A 20,464-nucleotide genomic window follows, 5' to 3' on the forward strand; every position below is an offset into this window, starting at 1 on the left:
CTGCCTAAGCAGGGAACCCCAGACTTTTCTCTCCCCAGCCAATTCATCCATCTCCTGCCGGGGGATCCCGAGGCGTTCCCAGGCCAGCCGGGAGACATAGTCTTCCCAACGTGTCCTGGGTCTTCCCTGTGGCCTCCTACCTGTCGGCCGTGCCCTAAACACCTCCCGAGGGAGGCGTTTGGGTGGCATCCTGACCAGATGCCCGAACCACCTTATCTGGCTCCTCTTGATGTGGAGGAGCAGCGGCTTTACTTTGAGCTCCTCCCGGATGGCAGAGCTTCTCACCCTATCTCTAAGGGAGAGCCCCGCCACCCGGCGGAGGAAACTCATTTCGGCCTATTGTACCCGTGATCTTGTCCTTTCGGTCATAACCCTAAGCTCATGACCATAGATGAGGATGGGAACGTAGATCGACCGGTAAATTGAGAGCTTTGCCTTCCGGCTCAGCTCCTTATTCACCAAAACGGATCGATACAGCGTCCGCATTACTGAAGACGCCACACAGATCCGCCTGTCGATCTCACGGTCCACTCTTCCCTTACTCGTGAACAAGACTTCAAGGTACTTGAACACCACATGGGGCAAGGTCTCCTCCCCAACCTGAAGATGGCACTCCACCCTTTTCCGGGCGGGAACCATAGACTCGGACTTGGAGGTGCTGATTCTCATCCCAGTCGCTTCACACTCGGCTGCGAACCGATCCAGTGAGAGCTGAAGAACTCTGGGCGGATCTTGGGTTATACTTGTATAGGGCTTTCTAAGGAACTCAAAGCGCTTTGACACTATTTCCACATTCACCCATTCACACACACATTCGCACACTGATCTCATCCACCCCAGAGGCCTTGCCACCGAGGAGCTTTTTAACTACCTCGGCCCGAAATAGGAGAGTCCACCACAGATTCCCCAGGCACTGCTTCCTCATAGGAAGACGTGTTGGTGGGATTGAGGAGGTCTTCGCAGTATTCCCTCTACCAATCAACAACATCCGCAGTCAAGGTCAGCAGAACACCATCCTCACCATACACGGTTTTGACAATGCACTGCTTCTCCTTCCTGAGGCGGCGGATGGTGGTGCAGAATTTCTTCGAGCCGTCCGGTAGTCGTTTTCCATGGCTTCCCCAAACTCTTCCCATGTCCGAGTTTTTGCCTCTGCGACCGCTGAAGCCGTGCGTAATCCTATTTTTTCACTTGTTTGCATTTTATGACCGCACTCTGCAATGGCATATTTATTTCAGTTAGCCCTGTGTCTTTTGTGCATTATATTTTATTACTAATACATTGCTTCTATAGATTCATTTTGAAATGAAAGCAAAGTTTGGTTAGAGTGTCCGCCCTGAGATCGGTAGGTTGTGAGTGCAAACCCCGGCCGAGTCATACCAAAGACTATAAAAATGGGACCCATTACCTCCCTGCTTGGCACTCAGCATCAAGGGTTGGAATTGGGGGTTAAATCACCAAAAATGATTCCCGGGCACGGCACCGCTGCTGCCCACTGCTCCCCTCACCTCCCAGGGGGTGAACAAGGGGATGGGTCAAATGCAGAGGACAAATTTCACCACACCTAGTGTGTGTGTGACAATCATTGGTACTTTAACTTTAACTTTAAAATCCTTCCTACCATTTTCTACCGCTTGTCCGTCTTAGGGATAAAAAGTGCAATACAATATGTTTTGATTATCACTAAATAATGGTGATTTTAATATTGATTGAAATAATTGTGTTTAATATTTTGGCCATAATCGTGCAGCCTTATTTAGAATTGTCACCCAAATAATCCTTTTCCTCTCATTATCTTGGCATTGTATGACCAAGATGTCACCCAGCATTTCCCTACACCTCCACACAATAATTAAAACATGGTAACGCCAAACAGCAGTAGAGTATATGTAGTGATCTTTGGTCCAAAACATTTTTGCTTTATTAGCATTGAGATATTTTTTGCTACTTTATGTTTAATATTTTTAACATGCAATTTCCAGCTCATGTCATCATCTATTATTATTAGTCTGTTTTTTTTTTCAAAACGTTTTTATAGTGACAATTTCTACAGTGATTGTTTTTATTAAATCATTGTATTTTCGTATGTACAGAATGCAGTAGTTTCACCTGCAAACTATGTTATCTTCAGGTGTTTCGTAGCTTTACAGATGTTTGTAATGTAGATATTTGAACAGCTTTGGTCTGATGATTGACCCCTGAGGCACACCACAAGGTATATTTTTAGGAAGGTAGATGTGTACAAAATAAATTACCATGAACCATTACCACTAATTAAATATCAGTATGATTGTCCACATAGCTACTGTAAATTGTAATTAGCAGCCAGAACAATCATCAATTCTATTTATAGTTTAGGTCATAACCAAGAATCCAAAGAAATAGCAAAATACACTTGTGGAGTGATTCGTTTGATGCTCAGTGTGCCAAGTCCTTGCTTGCATGATGAAATGTATGGCAGCTACAGTATATGACATCTTTAACACCACCCTGCATTGCAAAATCCAAAATTCTATCGCCCTGACCTCAGGTTTAACTGATGTACACTATCTATATAGTACATGATCACATTTGGTCTTTCAAAATCCAGGATTTGTACTTGACGGGTTACTACAGCTTAATATTTGTATTCCTGCATGTTGAACTTCCTCCTGCTGAGAAGCAGGTCAGTCAGAGCATCTTATTCGTCTCAAATGGGCCGAGTGTCGTCAGGATATATTCCCTTGGTCCTCTGTCAGGACGCATAAATCTCAACGTTGCTGTCAAAACAGCAGGGCTGCCTTAGCTGAGAGCGTTAGTAAAATGAGCAGTTGGACGATTGTTTCCTCTGGAGCCTTTACAGTATCCTGTGATCTCGTGCTGCCTATGGCCTCTACTTGACACAAGGACCTATTCCCCAGCTGTCTTAAGAATTATACTTGTCACTTGTCAGTTAATCAGGACAAAAAGTGAACATTAAACCGAGAAAACCCACCTTTACCCCTCTTCCACCAGTATTGTCTTGAATGGTAAGTTCCATCCATCCATTTTCTACTGCTTGTCCCTTTCGGGGTCGCGGGTGGCTGGAGCCTATCCCAGCTGAGCGGAAGGTGGTGTACACCCTGGAGAAGTCACCACCTCATTGCAGGGCCAACACAGATAGACAACATTCTCACTCACATTCACACATTAGGGCCAATTTTAGTGTTGCCAATCAACCTATCCCCAGGTGCATGTCTTTGGATGTGGGAGGAAGCCTGAGTACCTGGAGGGAACCCACACAGTCACTGGGAGAACATGTAAACTCCACACAGAAAGACCCACAGCCCGGGGATCGACCCCAGGACCTTCTTATTGTGAGGCACACACACTAACCCCTGTTTGTCCGTGCTGTCCTGAATGTTAAATTAAAGTTATGAAATATGGACAAATGTTTCCCACAGTGTCTCAAACTTGGTTTATGTTTCTGCATTGAAGAGCCGGCGTACACTGTGAAAAATTAGGGATTTGCCGATCGATCGGTATCAGCCAATTTTAATGCAGGGATGTAAGCACCATTTGAGAAAAAAAGAGGGAAATTCTTATCAGCACGAAGTACTGCCACACAAACTTTGACATACATTTTTGAAAATCCAGACTTCATTTTCTGCAAATGGGTGCATTTATACACTATATTTTACCTTTAGATTTATTCTCATCTATCAACCTTATTGACAACTTTTTGACACTTACGTGTCCCATAGAATTTACTACATAATTGTTGTTTTTTTATTAAATGATTTACTAACATTATTATCATTGAAATGTAATGTAAAATTATATAAGATGCATACAAAGAACTCAGAAAACATTTCCCATTTGGCAACTCCTGTATCCTGTAGCCACGCCCCCTCGAGTAATATGCTTCCGGTGTTGTGACCTCTGTTTACGATCCATCAGGTCAAAAATATACCTTTTTGCTGGCTACTAATAAATATTCTACAACTACAACTAGTTCGGAATTTACAGTGTTTGGATTGTAATCATCTGAATACGATTAGCAGCAAAGTAGACAGCCGTCAACATTGTGGCTCCGAGAGCGAACGGAGGCAACAACAAGTAAGAAAGCTAATAGGGGTGTCAAAAAAATAGATTTTCAGATTAATCGTGATTCTTGAACAATTAAAAAAAAAAGCAAACATCTAGTTTTATTTTTTTTTACTTCTAATCGGTCTTGTCTAGCCACTCAAGCAAATCATATTGCTGATGTCGATGCCTAGATCTGCCATACAGCTTTCCTTTAGAAAGAGTGTTGGATACTTCTCTTGTTGTCTTATTTGTATTTGACTTTATTAAATGTTTGGGAAACATTTTATTAAACAAAACCAGTTTTCTTCTAAGTAATATATACAATGATTAGAGCTGTTCATCTATTTAATGGAGGAATGGAGGTAACCATAGAACTGGCATCCAATGTTATTAAACAAGTGTAGATTTTAAATAGAGAATCGTTCCAAATCGAGTATCAATTCTGAATCAAAACGTTAACCCCAAGAATCAAATCGTGTGATGCTGAAAGATTCACAGCCTTACTAGCTAGATGGGTAACTAACTAGCAAGCTTGTTTTGGGGCTCCTGATCGTCTACCCATCCTGCAACTCAGTGCGGCGGTTAGGCAAGATAAACAGCGAGTACAACCTCTTGTTCGACACTGCATTATTTTGTTAACCCGCGGCTGACAAGTGGTTTGCAGCTGATTATATGTGTCCGTACACAGTGTAGAGCCGCTCCGCTAAGTTAATAATAATCACCTCATTAAGGCAAAAACGCCTTGCAGCTGAACGTAAGCAACTTATTACAAGTTAAAGACTGTATAGTCGAACAACAACTAATGGCGTACCAGCACTATCGCAGTCAGTACACAACATGTAAGAGAAGGGGCCAATCTATCTGTGAATTGGTGGTGTCAATACCAAGGATAGTATCGGTATATTATTATACCTGAGTAATAAGGTTGATATTTTGAATGTCTCTAAATAATTTTTTTTGTCTTTTCTGTCTTGATAGTGTCTGCTATTTAACGTTAACATAACCATTAGAGACGTAATATCTGTGCCAATATTACAGCGTCAGCTTGACGCTATATACGCTAGTCCTCATGGGAAATGTGGCCTTCCTTCTGGCAAAACAATACCGCTTTGGTCCACTGGCGCCGTCAAAAACAACCAAAACTGAAAGTTCTTAAGTGGGGCTTTAAACTTCATTATGAATCAAAGCAGTCAGTGTACACTTAGATTTACTATCCATTGGAAATAATCAAGCATAATGATTACTGTCTAAATAGCTGGCAACATAAGTGAGTACACTATATTAGGTGTGTCCGGATAAAACTTTTTCACTTCCAATACGATACCGATATTGGAGCCTTGGGTATTGGTCAACACCAATATTGATCCGACACGATATCAGCACAAATGATAGTAAATACTTTTATTAGATATGTCCTGATCCTGATCATCGATTTTAACTTTTTCTATTGATAGGTGATCAGAGGCTGGGCCGACAACACAATATCAATATATATATTGTGATAGACACAATCGATACCAATATAAAATGTGTTCGATAAAATATTCGATTTATACATTCATATTTTTTGGTCAGAAGAAACCAGAAATTATGAAGCAAGATTTTATGAAGTAACTCGCGCTTTGGGAAACCAGCAAACAGAAAACAGGAAATGTCACGCTAACAGCCAATCGGTTTCAGACAATTGAGGGACAGAGGAGTTCATACTCCAACAGGATCCTTCAGCTTCGTTCCCACAGTGTTTGATTCAAGAACTCCTTCATTCCGCACTCCATCCAGCTGTATAATCACTCGCCATACAGCAATAGATGATATCTGTCTATTACTTGACACCTTCTATGTTAGCTATTTCTCTTTGTTTTTAATGTCTATTTTCTATTTTCTGCTGGATTTACTCTCTATTTTATGCTCCAGCTGTCACATATGCTGTAATATTGTCATCATGTGCGTACATGGTAATTAATATATTTTGTATATATGATATAGACATAATATATCAGTATATATAATATACTGTACATATATTATGTAAATATTATGTATGTATGTTATATTTTATATCGCTATATTTAGTCTATTTATACCTGCATGTCCTTTCCATCCTTACACTTTCCATCATTGTAACTGAGCTATTGTGTGGAACAATTTCCCTTGTGGATCATTAAAGTTTGTCTAAGTCTAAGTCTAAGTCTTACCACTCTCCACACCGGTAAATAGCAGCCTTGGTAAGTTGAAAATTGTTTTACTTTATTTATTGGCAGGCTTAAATAAATCATAACAAGTATCAATAATTATGTATACCAATCAATATAAAAAACGTATATCGTGATACCATTTTCGGCCATATCGCCCAGCCTTAGCTGAGCCCCCCGATTTATGTCAGCTGCTGTAAAGTGCTTTGTTTTTTCAGCATGCCGTAAAGTTTAGAGATTTATATGTCTGCCGTGTGGAAGTACCTTGGCATTTTAAATGAAAATAGTCCAACAGCCACTTGCAATATCTGCAAAATGAAAAAAAATCAAATGGTGGTACTAGCAGAGCTGTGTTCAACACCAAAAATTTAATACGTTATCTGTGGGCCAAAAATAAAGACGTACGACTATGAAGCATTTAACAAGGCTGCGCCAAACTCTAAGCAAGAAACCCTGGACTTCCCATCCATCAATTTTCTACCGCTTGTCCCTTTCGGGGTTGCGGGGGGTGCTGGAGCCTATCTCAGCTGCATTCGGGCGGAAGGCGGGGTACACCCTGGACAAGTCGCCACCTCATCGCAGGGCCAACACAGATAGACAGACAACAGAAGAAACCTTGACCTTGACCTTACACCAGATATTTGGAGCTCTGCCGTTTGCCCCATGTTACTACTGAGCCAAGCTACGATTTGAAGCGTGCCGTTTTGCATCGTCGTCATTTTAGTTGCTCTCATATACAGCAGAACATGTGAAGAAAAGCATTGCAGAGATGTTGGATGGGTAGGGAATTCAATTGTGCATGTCATTTTGCGTGACCAGGCAAACCATATGAAAAATACACTGGAAGATTTGGCCGTATTAAATGTGGGCTGCTTAATGGTGTTTTGAATTTATTTTTGTTGAATTATGTTATTTTAATATTTTAGTGAACCCATTTAAGTGGGATTGAAATTTTTCAAGTTGATTTATTCAATTATTTGTATATTGCGACAATTTGGATCAAGCTGTTTACAGCATGTTTAAGTTGAGCAAGGGCATTTTGAATTAGCTAAGTGCAATTTACTTGTATTGAATATTCATAGTGGTAGTCTTAAAAGTGCATCTGGGATAGCTCTTGATTTTTCATTCTGCAACAATAAAAGCTGACTTTTACATTTTTAGTTCTCTATTTCTATTTCAAAAAAATAAAAGTTTACTTAGTTGCTAAAAACATTTTCAGCTCCATAATTCAATAACATTGTCAAAGTATCGGATCGGGACTTGAAATCGGATCGGATATGAGGACAAAAGATTTTAATTAGATCAGAGGCCAGAAATGCTGGTGGCAATATCCCTAATTATTTTGTAGTATGGAATGTTAGAAACTAGACTAGACTTAGACTTAGACTTCATTTTTATTGTCATTCAAATTTGAACTTTACAGTACAGATAAGAACAAAATTTTGTTGCATTAGCTCATGGTAGTGCAGAATAAAAAAGCAATAAGGTCAGTGTTTCCCATAAACTGCCAAGATACCTGTGAGGGTGGGGGCGTGGATATGGGCGTGGCCATGGGCGTGGTCACATTACATCATCGAGTAATTTGCATAATTTACTACAATGATATGATTTTCTCTAAAAAGGCTCAAAAAATGTTTACTTACTAATTAATAACAGTTTTGTTTTAAACGTCCATCCATCCATCCATCCATCCATCCATCCATCCATCCATTTTACAATATAATTACAACACGTTATGTACATATTTATATACAGATTTGAACAATAAGTTATTCACTGAAATATATGTATTAACTGTGGTTCTTACAAAAAATGTATCTTATAAAAATATAAAAGCTAAAATGTCTCTTAAAGCTCTGCCCCTTTAATTAGTGCATACTAAATAATTTAACTTTAGCCTACTACTACAACCATATTATTTACCAGCAACATAAAGTGAAACAGAGGCAGAGGTGTCCTGCCACAGTCAGTAACAAGTAAACAGAAAACAGAAGTGGTGGTAGATAGACACAAAGCTTCATCAAACATCTGATCCACTGAACAAAGAGCTCCAAAAATCTTGATCCTACACTTCTCTTTTGTAAAGTAAATCTGAACATGGGCATCTACATCAACTATATGATTTGCCTGAGAAGCTTGACAGGACACACACACACAAAAAAAGAAAAAATTAAAAAAATATGTTGTTGTTTTTTTTTGTGGCGGCCTTAATTCTTTCGTGGCGGGCCACCACAAATAAATGAATGTGTGGGAAACACTGAAGGTGCAGATTAAAATGAATAGATTACTGTAGAGATAAATATATTGCACTTTCGCATATGCATCCACGTTTATGGATGTATGTTATATTGTCTTTATATTCCGGCGAGTTAATCCGTTTTTGAATGTATAGCCTACTAGGAATTGAGGGGATTTTTATGATGCGTTCAAGAGTCTTACGGCCTGAGGGAAAAAGCAAATGCATTGATCAAGTGAAATGAGACAAACAGAGAAAAATGGTATGTATGAAAAACAATAACCTATTTATTAATAACTGTCTGGAATTTATTTATGCTGTCTTTAAGTGGAAGTGGTGTGGTAATTGTTTTTAGTGGGACCTAGTGGCCACAATAATTCATAAGGTTAAGGTCATGACACAGTAAATTGAATGATGTGGACACGTGTTTATCTTGACAAATGTTTTAAACTGCAATATTGTAAGGACACTTACTCTTTATATCTAGCGTGTGTGCTATTGTGTGCTCAGCTGTAGTGTAGCTGCTAGCTCCTAGTAGCCCGCAGCTTACCATGTTTACCTTTTTTAAATTACTTCACTAATATACTAGAAAAGACCAACTTAATGTGCTTATTGGAAGACATTAAATGTTAACTGGCCACCGCTGCTGCCCACTGCTCCCCTCACCTTCCAGGGGGTGATCAAGGGTGACGGGTCAAATGCAGAGAATAATTTCACCACACCTAGTGTGTGTGTGACAATCATTGGTACTTTAACTTTAACTTAACTGGCTGTCCAGCTTTGCACAGGTAAGTGTGCCACAGGTCTACTTGTATAGGAACGCTTATATCGGATATTTCAGATGTAAACTGATATAATCTGATACTTGTTTAGGGGCTGGTCTCAATATTGTATCATTACATCCTTACCTCATAGATAACTAATAATGTTGTAATAAAAACATGTCAATTGTAGCCTACTGTCCCTTGAGGAGAAAATGTGAGGAGTGAACTTATACATACTGCAACTAAAAAGAGCATTAATTTAATAATAATAATTTTTGATCGGCACTACTACTTCACATTAACACAGGATAATACATGTATTATATCTTTAAAACATACAAGAATCAGATATTTGTTAATTCAAACATTTAGTTGTAGTTAAACTGTATCAGCATGTGATTAGCCAAAATATTAGAAACACATTCAGTATAACGCTTTCCAATACAATTTACTTGCTGTACATATCCTACCAAGTCAGTACTACACTGTTCCAATGTCCATTTCTCTGATGATGCAATTGTTGATGGCTGAAGTGTTGATACCAACCAAACCTAACCCCCCTCCATATCCCACACCCCGGATTGTAACTAATGTAAATAATTCAATGTATATACTCTGATGTTTATCTTGTGTGATGACTGTATTATGAAAATAGTATATATCTGTATCATGAATCAATTTAAGTGGACCCCGACTTAAACAAGTTGAAAAACTTATTCCGGTGTTACCATTTAGTACTTCACTGTGCACTCTACTAATAAAAGTTTCAATCAATCAATCAATTTTTGATGCAAACAGTATGGATGTTAAATACTGCACAACATTTGGAGTCATGGTTTGTACTCATTACATACAAAAATCAAACATTTCAATTGATTAACGTGGACCCCGACTTAAACAAGTTGAAAAACGTATTCGGGTATTACCATTTAGTGGTCAATTGTACGAAATATGTACTGTACTGTGCAATCTACTAATAACAGTTTCAATCAATCAATCAAAGCAATTTACTCGCCCTTTGAATTGTACTAATACGGTTTATCAACGAATATATTCTATCGAGTGTTTGACTGTCACTCTTAGAGTCTACGAGCCGACAAGGTTAGATGTAAAAATAATGCTAAACAATAATTCATAAGAGTTTATTAGTTTTTGTCTGAATTGAAAAAAACAACAACAATGTTTACGTTGTTAACTTACAGTATCTTACCTCAGTAGATAGTGAATCAATGCTCCGGCTGTCCTGTGTTCATTGTGGAACTTCTACTTCCTCTTCCCAACAACAGCTTCTGTGATTGGTCACTCTTTACCAAACTCCTCTGTGATTGGACGGTGGGCACCAAAACACGGAAATCAGTCCTCAAGCTTCAAAGCAGTATGGCAGCCTCCGTCAACAGTGCGTGTAAACCCTCAACCGAGGGTAACCCGTTAAATACAACGAGTTTTCAGAAGAAGACACGCAGCAAAATATTAAGCATACCCGGCACAAGACCCTCGGTACAAAACGGACAGCTCCTCGTATCCTCCGGTGTCACGTCGCTCGACTATCTGCTGGGTCAGTCTGTTGAGTTGTCATTTGAGTTAACAGCATGAATAGCATAGTGTTGAGGTGCTACCGTTACTTCAGCCTAACTTTAAAAATGATCAAATGTTTGTCGTTTACGCATTAAAGGCGATGTCTCTCAGCTTTAACAGCTATAAGGTTGGGTCAGTATTTTCCGAGGACAGTAAAAAAAAGTCATTCGATTATGAATGTATTGGTATTCTTAAACAATTTGCATAAGTTTCACATAAGTATATTTAATTGAATGATTATAGTCTTTGCTAATAGGTCTATTTGCTAGACAAGCCACACAATACATACAACACTTCTGACTGGTGCTTGCATAGAGGCAACAAACAGTACCACAGTTCCAGCTGGAAAACGCAGCCAGCATAGCATTTCCATGCATGTCAATATCACTAAAAATTTTATTTTGACATCATATAGTAAAATCTATGGAGCCCCTAAACGGATATGAGGGAAAACATTGTTTTAGATATGTAAAGTTAAAAAAGTTAAAATACCAATGATTGTCACACACACACTAGGTGTGAAATTATTCTCTGCATTTGACCCATCACCCTTGATCACCCCCTGGGAGGTGAGGGGAGCAGTGAGCAGCAGCGGTGGCCGTGCCCGGGAATCATTTTTGGTGATTTAACCCCCAATTCCAACCCTTGATGCTGAGTGCCAAGCAGGGAGGTGATGGGTCTCATTTTTATAGTCTTTGGTATGACTCGGCCGGGGTTTGAACTCAAAACCTACCGATCTCAGGGCGGACACTCTAACCACTAGGCCACTGAGTATCTCGTGCTCACGCAAGAGTTTCTCGTGCACTCAAGATAGTTTCTCGTGCGCACAAGAAACAGGGACATGGGGAAATTATTTTTTTAGATATGTTTCTTGTGCTTACGGGAAAACATCTGGAGCGCACGAGAAACTTTTGGGGGAGCACGAGATAGTTTACATACATATAAAAAAAAAATTGTTTCCCCCATTTCCCTTTAGGGGCTCCGTAAAAATCTGTATTAAATGTGAACTATTATTTAAATAAATGTTGTTGTGGGAATATTTGATGTTATATTTCAATGCAGTACTTATCATGTGTCTTCATATTAGACACGTTTGTCCTTGCAGATATGTTTTTTTCAGGACCTATACAGATTATTAGTAGTCAAGGAGGCCGATCAGAGATAATTGGAGCCGATATTTATTTGCAGTAAAAGTTATTCAAACATGAATAATGTACGTCAGTAAGCAGCTGGACAAGGCTCAATCAATAAATCAAAGTTTATGTATATAGCCCTTAATCACAAGTGTCTCAAAGGGCTGCACAAGCCACAACGACATCCTCGGCGCAGATCCACATCAGGCTTCAAGTTGTTATTTTTATAACATAATTTTTAGCGACACATCGAACCACTAGGGACATAATGTTTAATGTGGTGCTAATGTTGTGGTTAATTTAACACCAAACAACATCAGGGATATCACAAACACCTTTACAATGTGTGTCTAAGAGGAGCATCAACATTAACATTTTAAAATATGGGAAATCTGGGAAAATTTGTTAAAATATGGGATTTGTCTACATCACAATAACTCGCCATCTTCTAATTGTTATACAGTTGTATAGCAGTTTATGGATTTAATACATTGTAAGGTTTTCTAATGAAGAACTCTGAAGTATTGCGAACATTTAAATTAAATCTATTCTGGGCTCCTTCATGTAGCTTATAGATGGGACATGTTTCAAGCTGGCAAACATCTCCCAGGATGTTACAGAAAGTGTGAGAATGTGTGAGCTGCTGCCTCTTCTGCTTGACTTATGCATAAAGACTCATATTTGTAAAAATATTTACACAAAGTTGGTTTTTTTTGGCAGATCTTTTTTGTCATCGTCATGTCGATCCATCTCTGTCACATTGTTATTTGATTGAATCACGTATGTTGAAACTCGCTGCGCTCCTTAAATGAGCCTACACTTATGACTGCTGTGGACAGAGGAAACTGTTGCAGTAGCAAAAACAAACAAAAGAAACCAGTAAGACGCCAGGAAAAAAGAACAACAACTGGATTTACCGGCAAAAAATGGAAGTTTTGAAAGCTAATCAGAAGATATATACTGTGTACAAGCGGAGGGAAAATAATGCAAGTGTCGGGGGGGATGCATAGTTGCGTCAGCGCTTCGATGAAATGGTATCGTATGTCTATTTATTGTATCTGCTAATATAGTTATGTTGTACCAGTTATAGTAAAAAAAAAAAAGACGATATATGTAAAAATGTCAAATATCGACGCCGATAATCGGTCGATCTCTATTATAAACTCTTAAATAATTTGGCCATGTAATATGTTGGAGTGATGCGTATGTGTACAATAATACAATATATAAACACATTCCTCTCGATATTTGTTTTAGGGACCACACTGGATACCAAAAAGAGAAATCAGCTAATTATGAAATTAAAGTGCCTTTAATTATGTGTCACACTAAACTTCTTTCTCTTAAACAGGTGGTGGTCTTGCAGTTGGAACAGTGCTTCTCATTGGTGAGAGGTGTTTTTATGGTTTCTTCTCATGACCCTAATTCTTTCTTGTTGAATCAAGTTGCTCAGGCATCTTATATTATAATATTACAATACAATATTTAATGTACTCTCTAATTCATATCCATCATCAAGAAATGCACTGTTTGGTAAAGATATGTTAACTTCAGATACATGTTTAAGCAGGCACAGCAAACGTGTAGTTCCCTTTGCACAAAATAGGAATATTAAATGTAAAGTTATTTTTCAAAACACTATTTTGGAAGGAAGGAACAAGGACTTAGTGGACATTTGGTTAGGAAGCTAACATCACCAACTATCATCTTTGGAAACATATTACAGTACATTTTGCTGCAAAAGTAAAATATTTATATCTATTTTCACTGGGATATTTTTAATCTATAAATACTGTTACACTCTCAGTTCACTGGATGCTTAGTGACACCTTGTAGGAAGCTTCTTTCATGTTCCTGTCAACTTGCTATCTGGATGACAATTAACTAGGAAGAAGGTATCAAGGTCTGGCAAATACACTGACAAATATCACATGGTGTCAGTGGTCCATCCATCCATCCATTTTCTACCGCTTGTCGCGTTCTGGGTCGCGGGGGTGCTGGAGCCTATCTCAGCTGCATTCGGGCGGAAGGCGGGGTACACCCTGGACAAGTCGCCACCTCATCGCAGGGCCAACACGATAGATCCCAAAGTATGACCCCATATATCAGATTGACTTGAAATTTCTCACACAGCTCAATGTGTTCTATAGCATGTTGTAATTGTATGTATACAATCAGAAGACACACACATATATATATATATATATATATATATATGCATATATATATGCATATATATATATACATATATATATATATATATATATATACATGCATATATATATATATATATGCATATATATATATATATATATATATATACCGGTATATATATATATATATATATATATATATATATATATATATATATATATATATATATATATATATGCAAGATGGATGGATGGATATATATATATATATATGCGTGTGTGTGTGTGTGTGTGAGTATATATATATTAGTACAGGCCAAAAGTTTGGACGCACCTTCTCATTTAATTTGTTTTCTTTATTTTCATCAATACTATGAATGAAAGATCAAGGGTGATGGGTCAAATGCAGAGAATAATTTCACCACACATAATGTGTGTGTGACAATCATTGGTACTTTAACTTTTAAAAACATGAGGAGTTATGTAAGTGAAATAACTGAAAAAATCTTTTATATTCTAGTTTCTTCAAAATAGCCACTCGTTGCTTTGTTTACTGCTTTGCACACTCTTGACATTCTCTCGGAAGTATTCACAGCGCTTTTCTTTCCCCACATGTTGTTATGTTAAAGCCTTATTCCAAAATGGAAGTAATTCATTTTTGTCCCCTAAATTCTACATCCATCCATCCATTTTCTACTGCTTGTCCCTCCCAGGGTCACGGGGATAGCTGGAGCCTATCCCAGCTGCATTCGGGCAGAAGGCGGGGTACACCCTGGACAATTCTCCACCTCAATACTCTATAATAATAAAGTTTTTTTAGGAAAATTTTGCAAGTTTGTTAAAAATAAAAATCACTAAGAAATCTCATGTACCTAAGTATTCTTAGCGGTTGCCATGAAGCTCAAAAGAGAGCTCAATGGCATCCAGTTTCAACTGTTCAACCTTGAGATGTTTCTACAGCTTAACTAGAGTCCACCTGTGGTAAATTCAGTTGGTTGGACATGATTTGGAAAGGGACACAAATGTCTACATTTGAATTCCCACACTTGACTGTGCATGGCAGAGCACAAACAAAGAATAAAGTTTAAGGAATTGTCTGTAGTTCTTCAAGGCACAAATCTAGGGAAATGTACAGAAAAATGTCTGCTGCCTTGAAAGTCCCAGTGAGCACAGTGGCCTCCATCATCTATAAATGGAAGAAGTTTGAAACTACTAGGACTGTTCCTAGAGCTGGCCGGCTGTCTAATCTCAGCGATCGGGGAGAAGGTCCGAAGAAGAAGGTCAAAAATCTGATGGTCATTCCGCATTTAACTTCCTTTTGGGGATTAATAAAGCATTTATGATTCTGATTCCTCTGTGGAGAGAAGAGAACCTTATAAAAAAACAACCATCTCTGCATCAATCCACCAATCAGATCTGTATGGTAGAGTGGCGAGACGGAAGCCATTCCTTTGTAAAAGACCATGAGAAACAACATTTCTGATCTGATGAGACAAAGATTGAACACTAGGCTTGAATACATCATGTTTGGAGGAAACTAGGCACTGCTCATCACCAGGCCAATACCATCCCTGTAGTGAAGCATGGTTTTGGCAGCATCATGCTGTGGGGATGTTTTTCCGTGGCAGGAATTGGGAGACTAGTCAGGATAGAGGGAAAGATAAATGCACCAATGTACAGAGACATCCTGGATGAAAACCTTCTCCAAAGCTCTCCGGAACGCAGACTGTGGCGACGGTTCATCTTACAGCAGGACAACCCTAAGCACACAGCCAAGATATTAAAGGATTGGCTTCAGGGAAACTCTATAAATGTCCTTAAGTGGCCCGCCCAGACTTTAAACTGATTCAACATCTCTTGAGAGATCTGAAAATGGCTGCACATCGACACTTCCCATCCAATCTTATGGAGATGGAGGTGCTGTCAAGTGGAATGGGCAAAACTGCCCAAAGATTGGTGTGTCAAACATTGTATTGGAAAATACTTGAGGCTGTAATTGTGGCCAAAGGTGCGGCAACAATATATTTAGCAGAGGGTCTGAATACTTATGTACATAGGATGTCTTAGTTTTTTATTTTTGACAAATTTGCAAAAAATTCTAATGCAACAATTGTCACATTGTCATTATGCCATTATATTGTACTTTTTTAATGTGTGTTCATACTTTGTCCGTGCATATGTAGGTGCCATATGTAGTAATGTGGCCAGAAATGGTACTGCAATCACGGTCAAAATTCTGTAGTCCCCTTCCACTCAGCATGATTGAGGTTGCCAGATTCTAATCCGGATCCTAATCCGGATCCTACTCCGAGCAACTTCAAATGGCAATTGACATAGATTTCTCTTTTTTATGCTTCTTGCAAGATGGTTTACTATGTAAATATGTCACATTTTACTAATCTCGATTAGCCAAAGGTATTTGTAAAGTTACGCAGCAATATTTCAATCAGGAGTAAGGACAGATGTTTGGAATCACTCTGCTAAAATGTCTAGTTTGACCGCACGTACTACCATCAAAATATATCATACGTAATAATATATCATATAAGGGACAAGGGGTAGAAAATGGATGTATGTATATCACATTCTATGAGCCAACCCACGTTACGCAAAAACCACGCTACGTATAAATCATATAGCCTACTACCATGTCAATACACAAAGTAGAAAATCATTACATGTAATGCATTATATTGTGCCAAGCAAATACCACCCCATATGTGCCTGATACACATACAGTACCAGAAACTGCAATTAGCCGTACTAGTTCGGAACCCATTTCCTCAGCGTATCAGCATTTGAGAACAAACACACATAGATTTTATTTGTCGAAAATATATTTTGCCCTGTCAGTTGGATGACACATCGACATACAGGCTAACGGGCATGTATTTCCCCCGTTAGCCTATATGTCGATGATGATGACCGGGCTAGCATGCTAAAAGTATTACACTAGTGTGATGGTGCTTCGCTCCTAAGCATTCGTTGCACAAACATACTAGCTTTGTTAGACAAGATAATAGACTGTATTGGACAATATAGTTTACATACGAAATGTCAATTTTCTATTTATTACAAGTAATAAGAAAACGTAAATGCCTGACTTACCTATCAAGGTTTGGCGTCAGATGAAAAAACTTCTCCACCTTCAATCGTCTCCATCTTTCAAAGGCATCCCGATACAAATCCTCGTGTTGTTCTTGGCTTTGTCATGAATAAGTTGAGAATCGTAACGACGCCTTTTAAAGATTTACTAAGGTCTGACATGTTTAGTAACTTTACCAGTGGCAGTAGCTCGACAAAAAGGGCGGTGCGTAACTGGCAACCAGGATGTGACAAACTCACATATTTTTTAATTAGTCAAACGGTAGAGGGCGGGACATCAAAATGAATGAAAACAATAACATTACTTTTGGGGCTGTAAATCTAATTTTGAAATGAGCATATCTCGGCTGAACTACTGTTATTAGTCATAGAGGTATTCAAAAGTAACATGATTTCTTAATGCCTTTTGACATATTAGGGCCATTTAATGATTTGAAATGAAATTATTACATATGGCACCTTTAAAGTCAGAAACTCTAACTCTCAAATGACCTGAAGTCCATTTCCCATCCATTTTCTACCGCTTGTGCTCTAACGCAAATACCAGGTGTTTACACTTACCGTATATTTCGGAGTAAAAGTCGCACTGGAGTATAAGTCGCATTTTTGGGGGAAATTTATTTGATAAAACCCAACACCAAGAATAGACATTTGAAAGGCAATTTAAAATAAATAAAGAATAGTGAACAACAGGCTGAATAAGTGTACCTTATATGATGCATAAATAACCAACTGAGAACGTGCCTGGTATGTTAACGTAACATATTATGGTAAGAGTCATTCAAATAACTATAACATATAGAACATGCTATACGTTTACCAAACAATCTGTCACTCCTAATCGCTAAATCCGATGAAATCTTATACGTCTAGTCTCTTACGTGAATAAGCTAAATAACATTATTTTATATTTTACGGTAATGTGTTAATAATTTTACACATAAGTCGCTCCTGAGTATAAGTCGCACCCCCGGCCAAACTATGAAAAAAACTGCGACTTATAGTCCAAAAAATAGGGTACACAATGATCTTTAATGAATATGTTCCTCGGTAGATGTTGCATAGTGCTTTTTAGAATCAAAGCAATGTGTTTATTGTGAGACTAAAATGTCTTCCAGTGTATCATTATTATTATTATCTTTCATCACATACGCTGGTGGACAGTAAGGTTACGGTATTCTTGTTTTCCCTTCAAGCCGAAATTTGTGCGTGTGTAAGACCTAAACCAAACTGATGATATTGCTTTGCCCTTTAATTCATCCCTCCAATCGATGCAGGAGTCGATGATTACACACTAATGCGTTCTTCCCTTCCATTTCGTGAATCAACGCACGGTTGGTTTCATCTGGTAATGAGAGACACAGTAAAGGTGAAATGTGTGTGTGTGTGCGTGTGTGTGCTGGTGTTTGTCTAAAAGAGCGGCGTGCGGCTGTGCGCACGATTCGCTGTCTGTGCAAGTGTTTTGTTTAGTGTATGCATTGTGTGGGTAGGTCAGAGGGAGTTTGGAGTGTGTGTTTGTTTTTGTTTGTTTCAGGCAGTCGTTTCCTACAGTCTGCCCCCTTGAGCTGTGATGGCCTGTTTGTGCGACTCAGACATAAAATTATAAGGCCGCCCTGTCTGCCTTTTGAAGTGTCTTGAGCTGTCCATCCTGATTTGTCAACTGAGGGTGGTGGGTCGTGTGCAGTATGCAGTATGGTATCTGTCTTCGGATCTCACATCTTTTATGCTTTTGTTAAGACTTTTCTTTTCCTTGTGATTCTCTTGACCATTATAAAGTGTATTGCTGTATATGTTAAATCCTTATTATAGTTTTGAAACACTCAAACATTAGTTATGTAGTTTTTCATACCTAAAAATAACTTTTACAATGTTTTATGACAGAATGGTGCCTATAATTTCATCTCAGCTCCAGATCTTAATTGTTCCTCCAGAGGACACTGCAGCAAGTGTAAAGAAGTAATTATTAAGAGACTACGTCCTCCAAAGCCTCCCATTAAAAGAATAATAATAATAATAATTTGTTAAAGGGGAGCAATGATGGTTTTAATGTACTTTTGAAACACTTTCTTGTGGTCCAGATAAGGGGTCTTCAACGTTTATCAGGCCAATAACTCCTAGACTGATGATTAATATGAGTGGGGACCCCTACTTATTTGTCTTGTATACAATTGCTTTAAATAAAACTGGCCCTAAAGGGAACTTGCTATTGTGCAATACTAAGATTATACAGTAGAATGTTGCTAATAGCTGATAACTGGCACACTAACTGCAAGCTACTTATTAGCGCACTAATTGCTAGCTAACATCTGGCGCGCTTATTGCTGCCTGTAAACTTACGCACTAATCACTAGGTGAAAACTATTGCACTAATTGCTAGCATATTGCTGAGAAATTCATCAGTGGCTAAAAACGAGTGCGCTAATCGCGAGCTGACAATTGACACACTTAACGCTAACCGACAACTAGTGTGCTAATCGCTAGCTAACAACTAATTGTTAATTGCTAGCCGTCAAGATCGACAACTAGTGTGCTAATTGCTAGCTAACAACTAATTGTTAATTGTTAGCCGTCAACTGGTGCCCCGATTGCTAGCTGAAAAACGCTAACCGACAACTAGTGTGCTAATCGCTAGCTAACAACTAATTGTTAATTGCTAGCCGTCAAGATCGACAACTAGTGTGCTAATCGCTAGCTAACAACTAATTGTTAATTGCTAGCCGTCAACTGGTGCCCCGATTGCTAGCTGAAAACTAGGGTGCCAATCGCAAGCTGTTTTAAATGCTATTATTAAATACAATAATATAGTAATTAGTCTGCGATGAGGTGGCGACTTGTCCGGGGTGTACCCCGCCTTCCGCCCAAATGCAGCTGAGATAGGCTCCAGCACCCGCCGTGACCCCAAAAGGGACAAGTGGTATAAAATGGATGGAGGGATGGATAGTTATTTAAGTTTTTATTTGAAACCTGCAAGGTACATTAAGTAGGGTGGCCATGTCACTGTCATTTTCAAACTACACTACAGTGTATTTAAACACATATAGATTTGTGAAAATATTGCATTGGAATTTAGAAAAATATCTGTCTAATCAACCACAAAATTAAAGACTACCCTTCAGTACTTCTGAAGACCACATGGGGGTTGTGGACACCCTTTTAAAGACTTCTGATCTAGATAATTTGTATTGGACATGCTTTAGTGTAAATGTTGCTTAAATTTTGCTCCACAGTCACTTTTGTCACCCAACGAAGATTATTCATG

At 38.6% G+C, this 20,464-nt stretch overlaps 2 protein-coding genes across 4 annotated transcripts in view; one reads left to right on the top strand and one right to left on the bottom strand.

The window, feature by feature from the left end:
* immp1l (inner mitochondrial membrane peptidase subunit 1) overlaps positions 1-10,953 on the bottom strand; it is a 62,376-nt gene extending 51,423 nt beyond the window's left edge. The window contains exon 1 of one of the 3 annotated variants that reach the window (XM_062026617.1): positions 10,450-10,953. The gene's annotated coding sequence lies outside the window, so the exon portion shown is untranslated. Of the gene's footprint in view, positions 1-10,439 lie in introns of all 3 variants that reach the window. The other 2 variants (XM_062026601.1, XM_062026625.1) reach the window with 2 other exon arrangements.
* The window catches only part of elp4 (elongator acetyltransferase complex subunit 4), a 198,263-nt gene continuing 188,364 nt past the window's right edge, over positions 10,566-20,464 (top strand). The window contains exons 1-2 of the mRNA XM_062026588.1: positions 10,566-10,794; positions 13,299-13,334. Of these exons, the coding sequence (XP_061882572.1) occupies positions 10,617-10,794; positions 13,299-13,334 (214 nt within the window). The 5' untranslated portion in view covers positions 10,566-10,616. The remainder of the gene's footprint in view (positions 10,795-13,298; positions 13,335-20,464) is intronic.

The sequence above is a fragment of the Entelurus aequoreus genome, linkage group LG02, assembly GCF_033978785.1.
Source record: "Entelurus aequoreus isolate RoL-2023_Sb linkage group LG02, RoL_Eaeq_v1.1, whole genome shotgun sequence".
Classification (NCBI taxonomy): Eukaryota; Metazoa; Chordata; class Actinopteri; order Syngnathiformes; family Syngnathidae; genus Entelurus; species Entelurus aequoreus.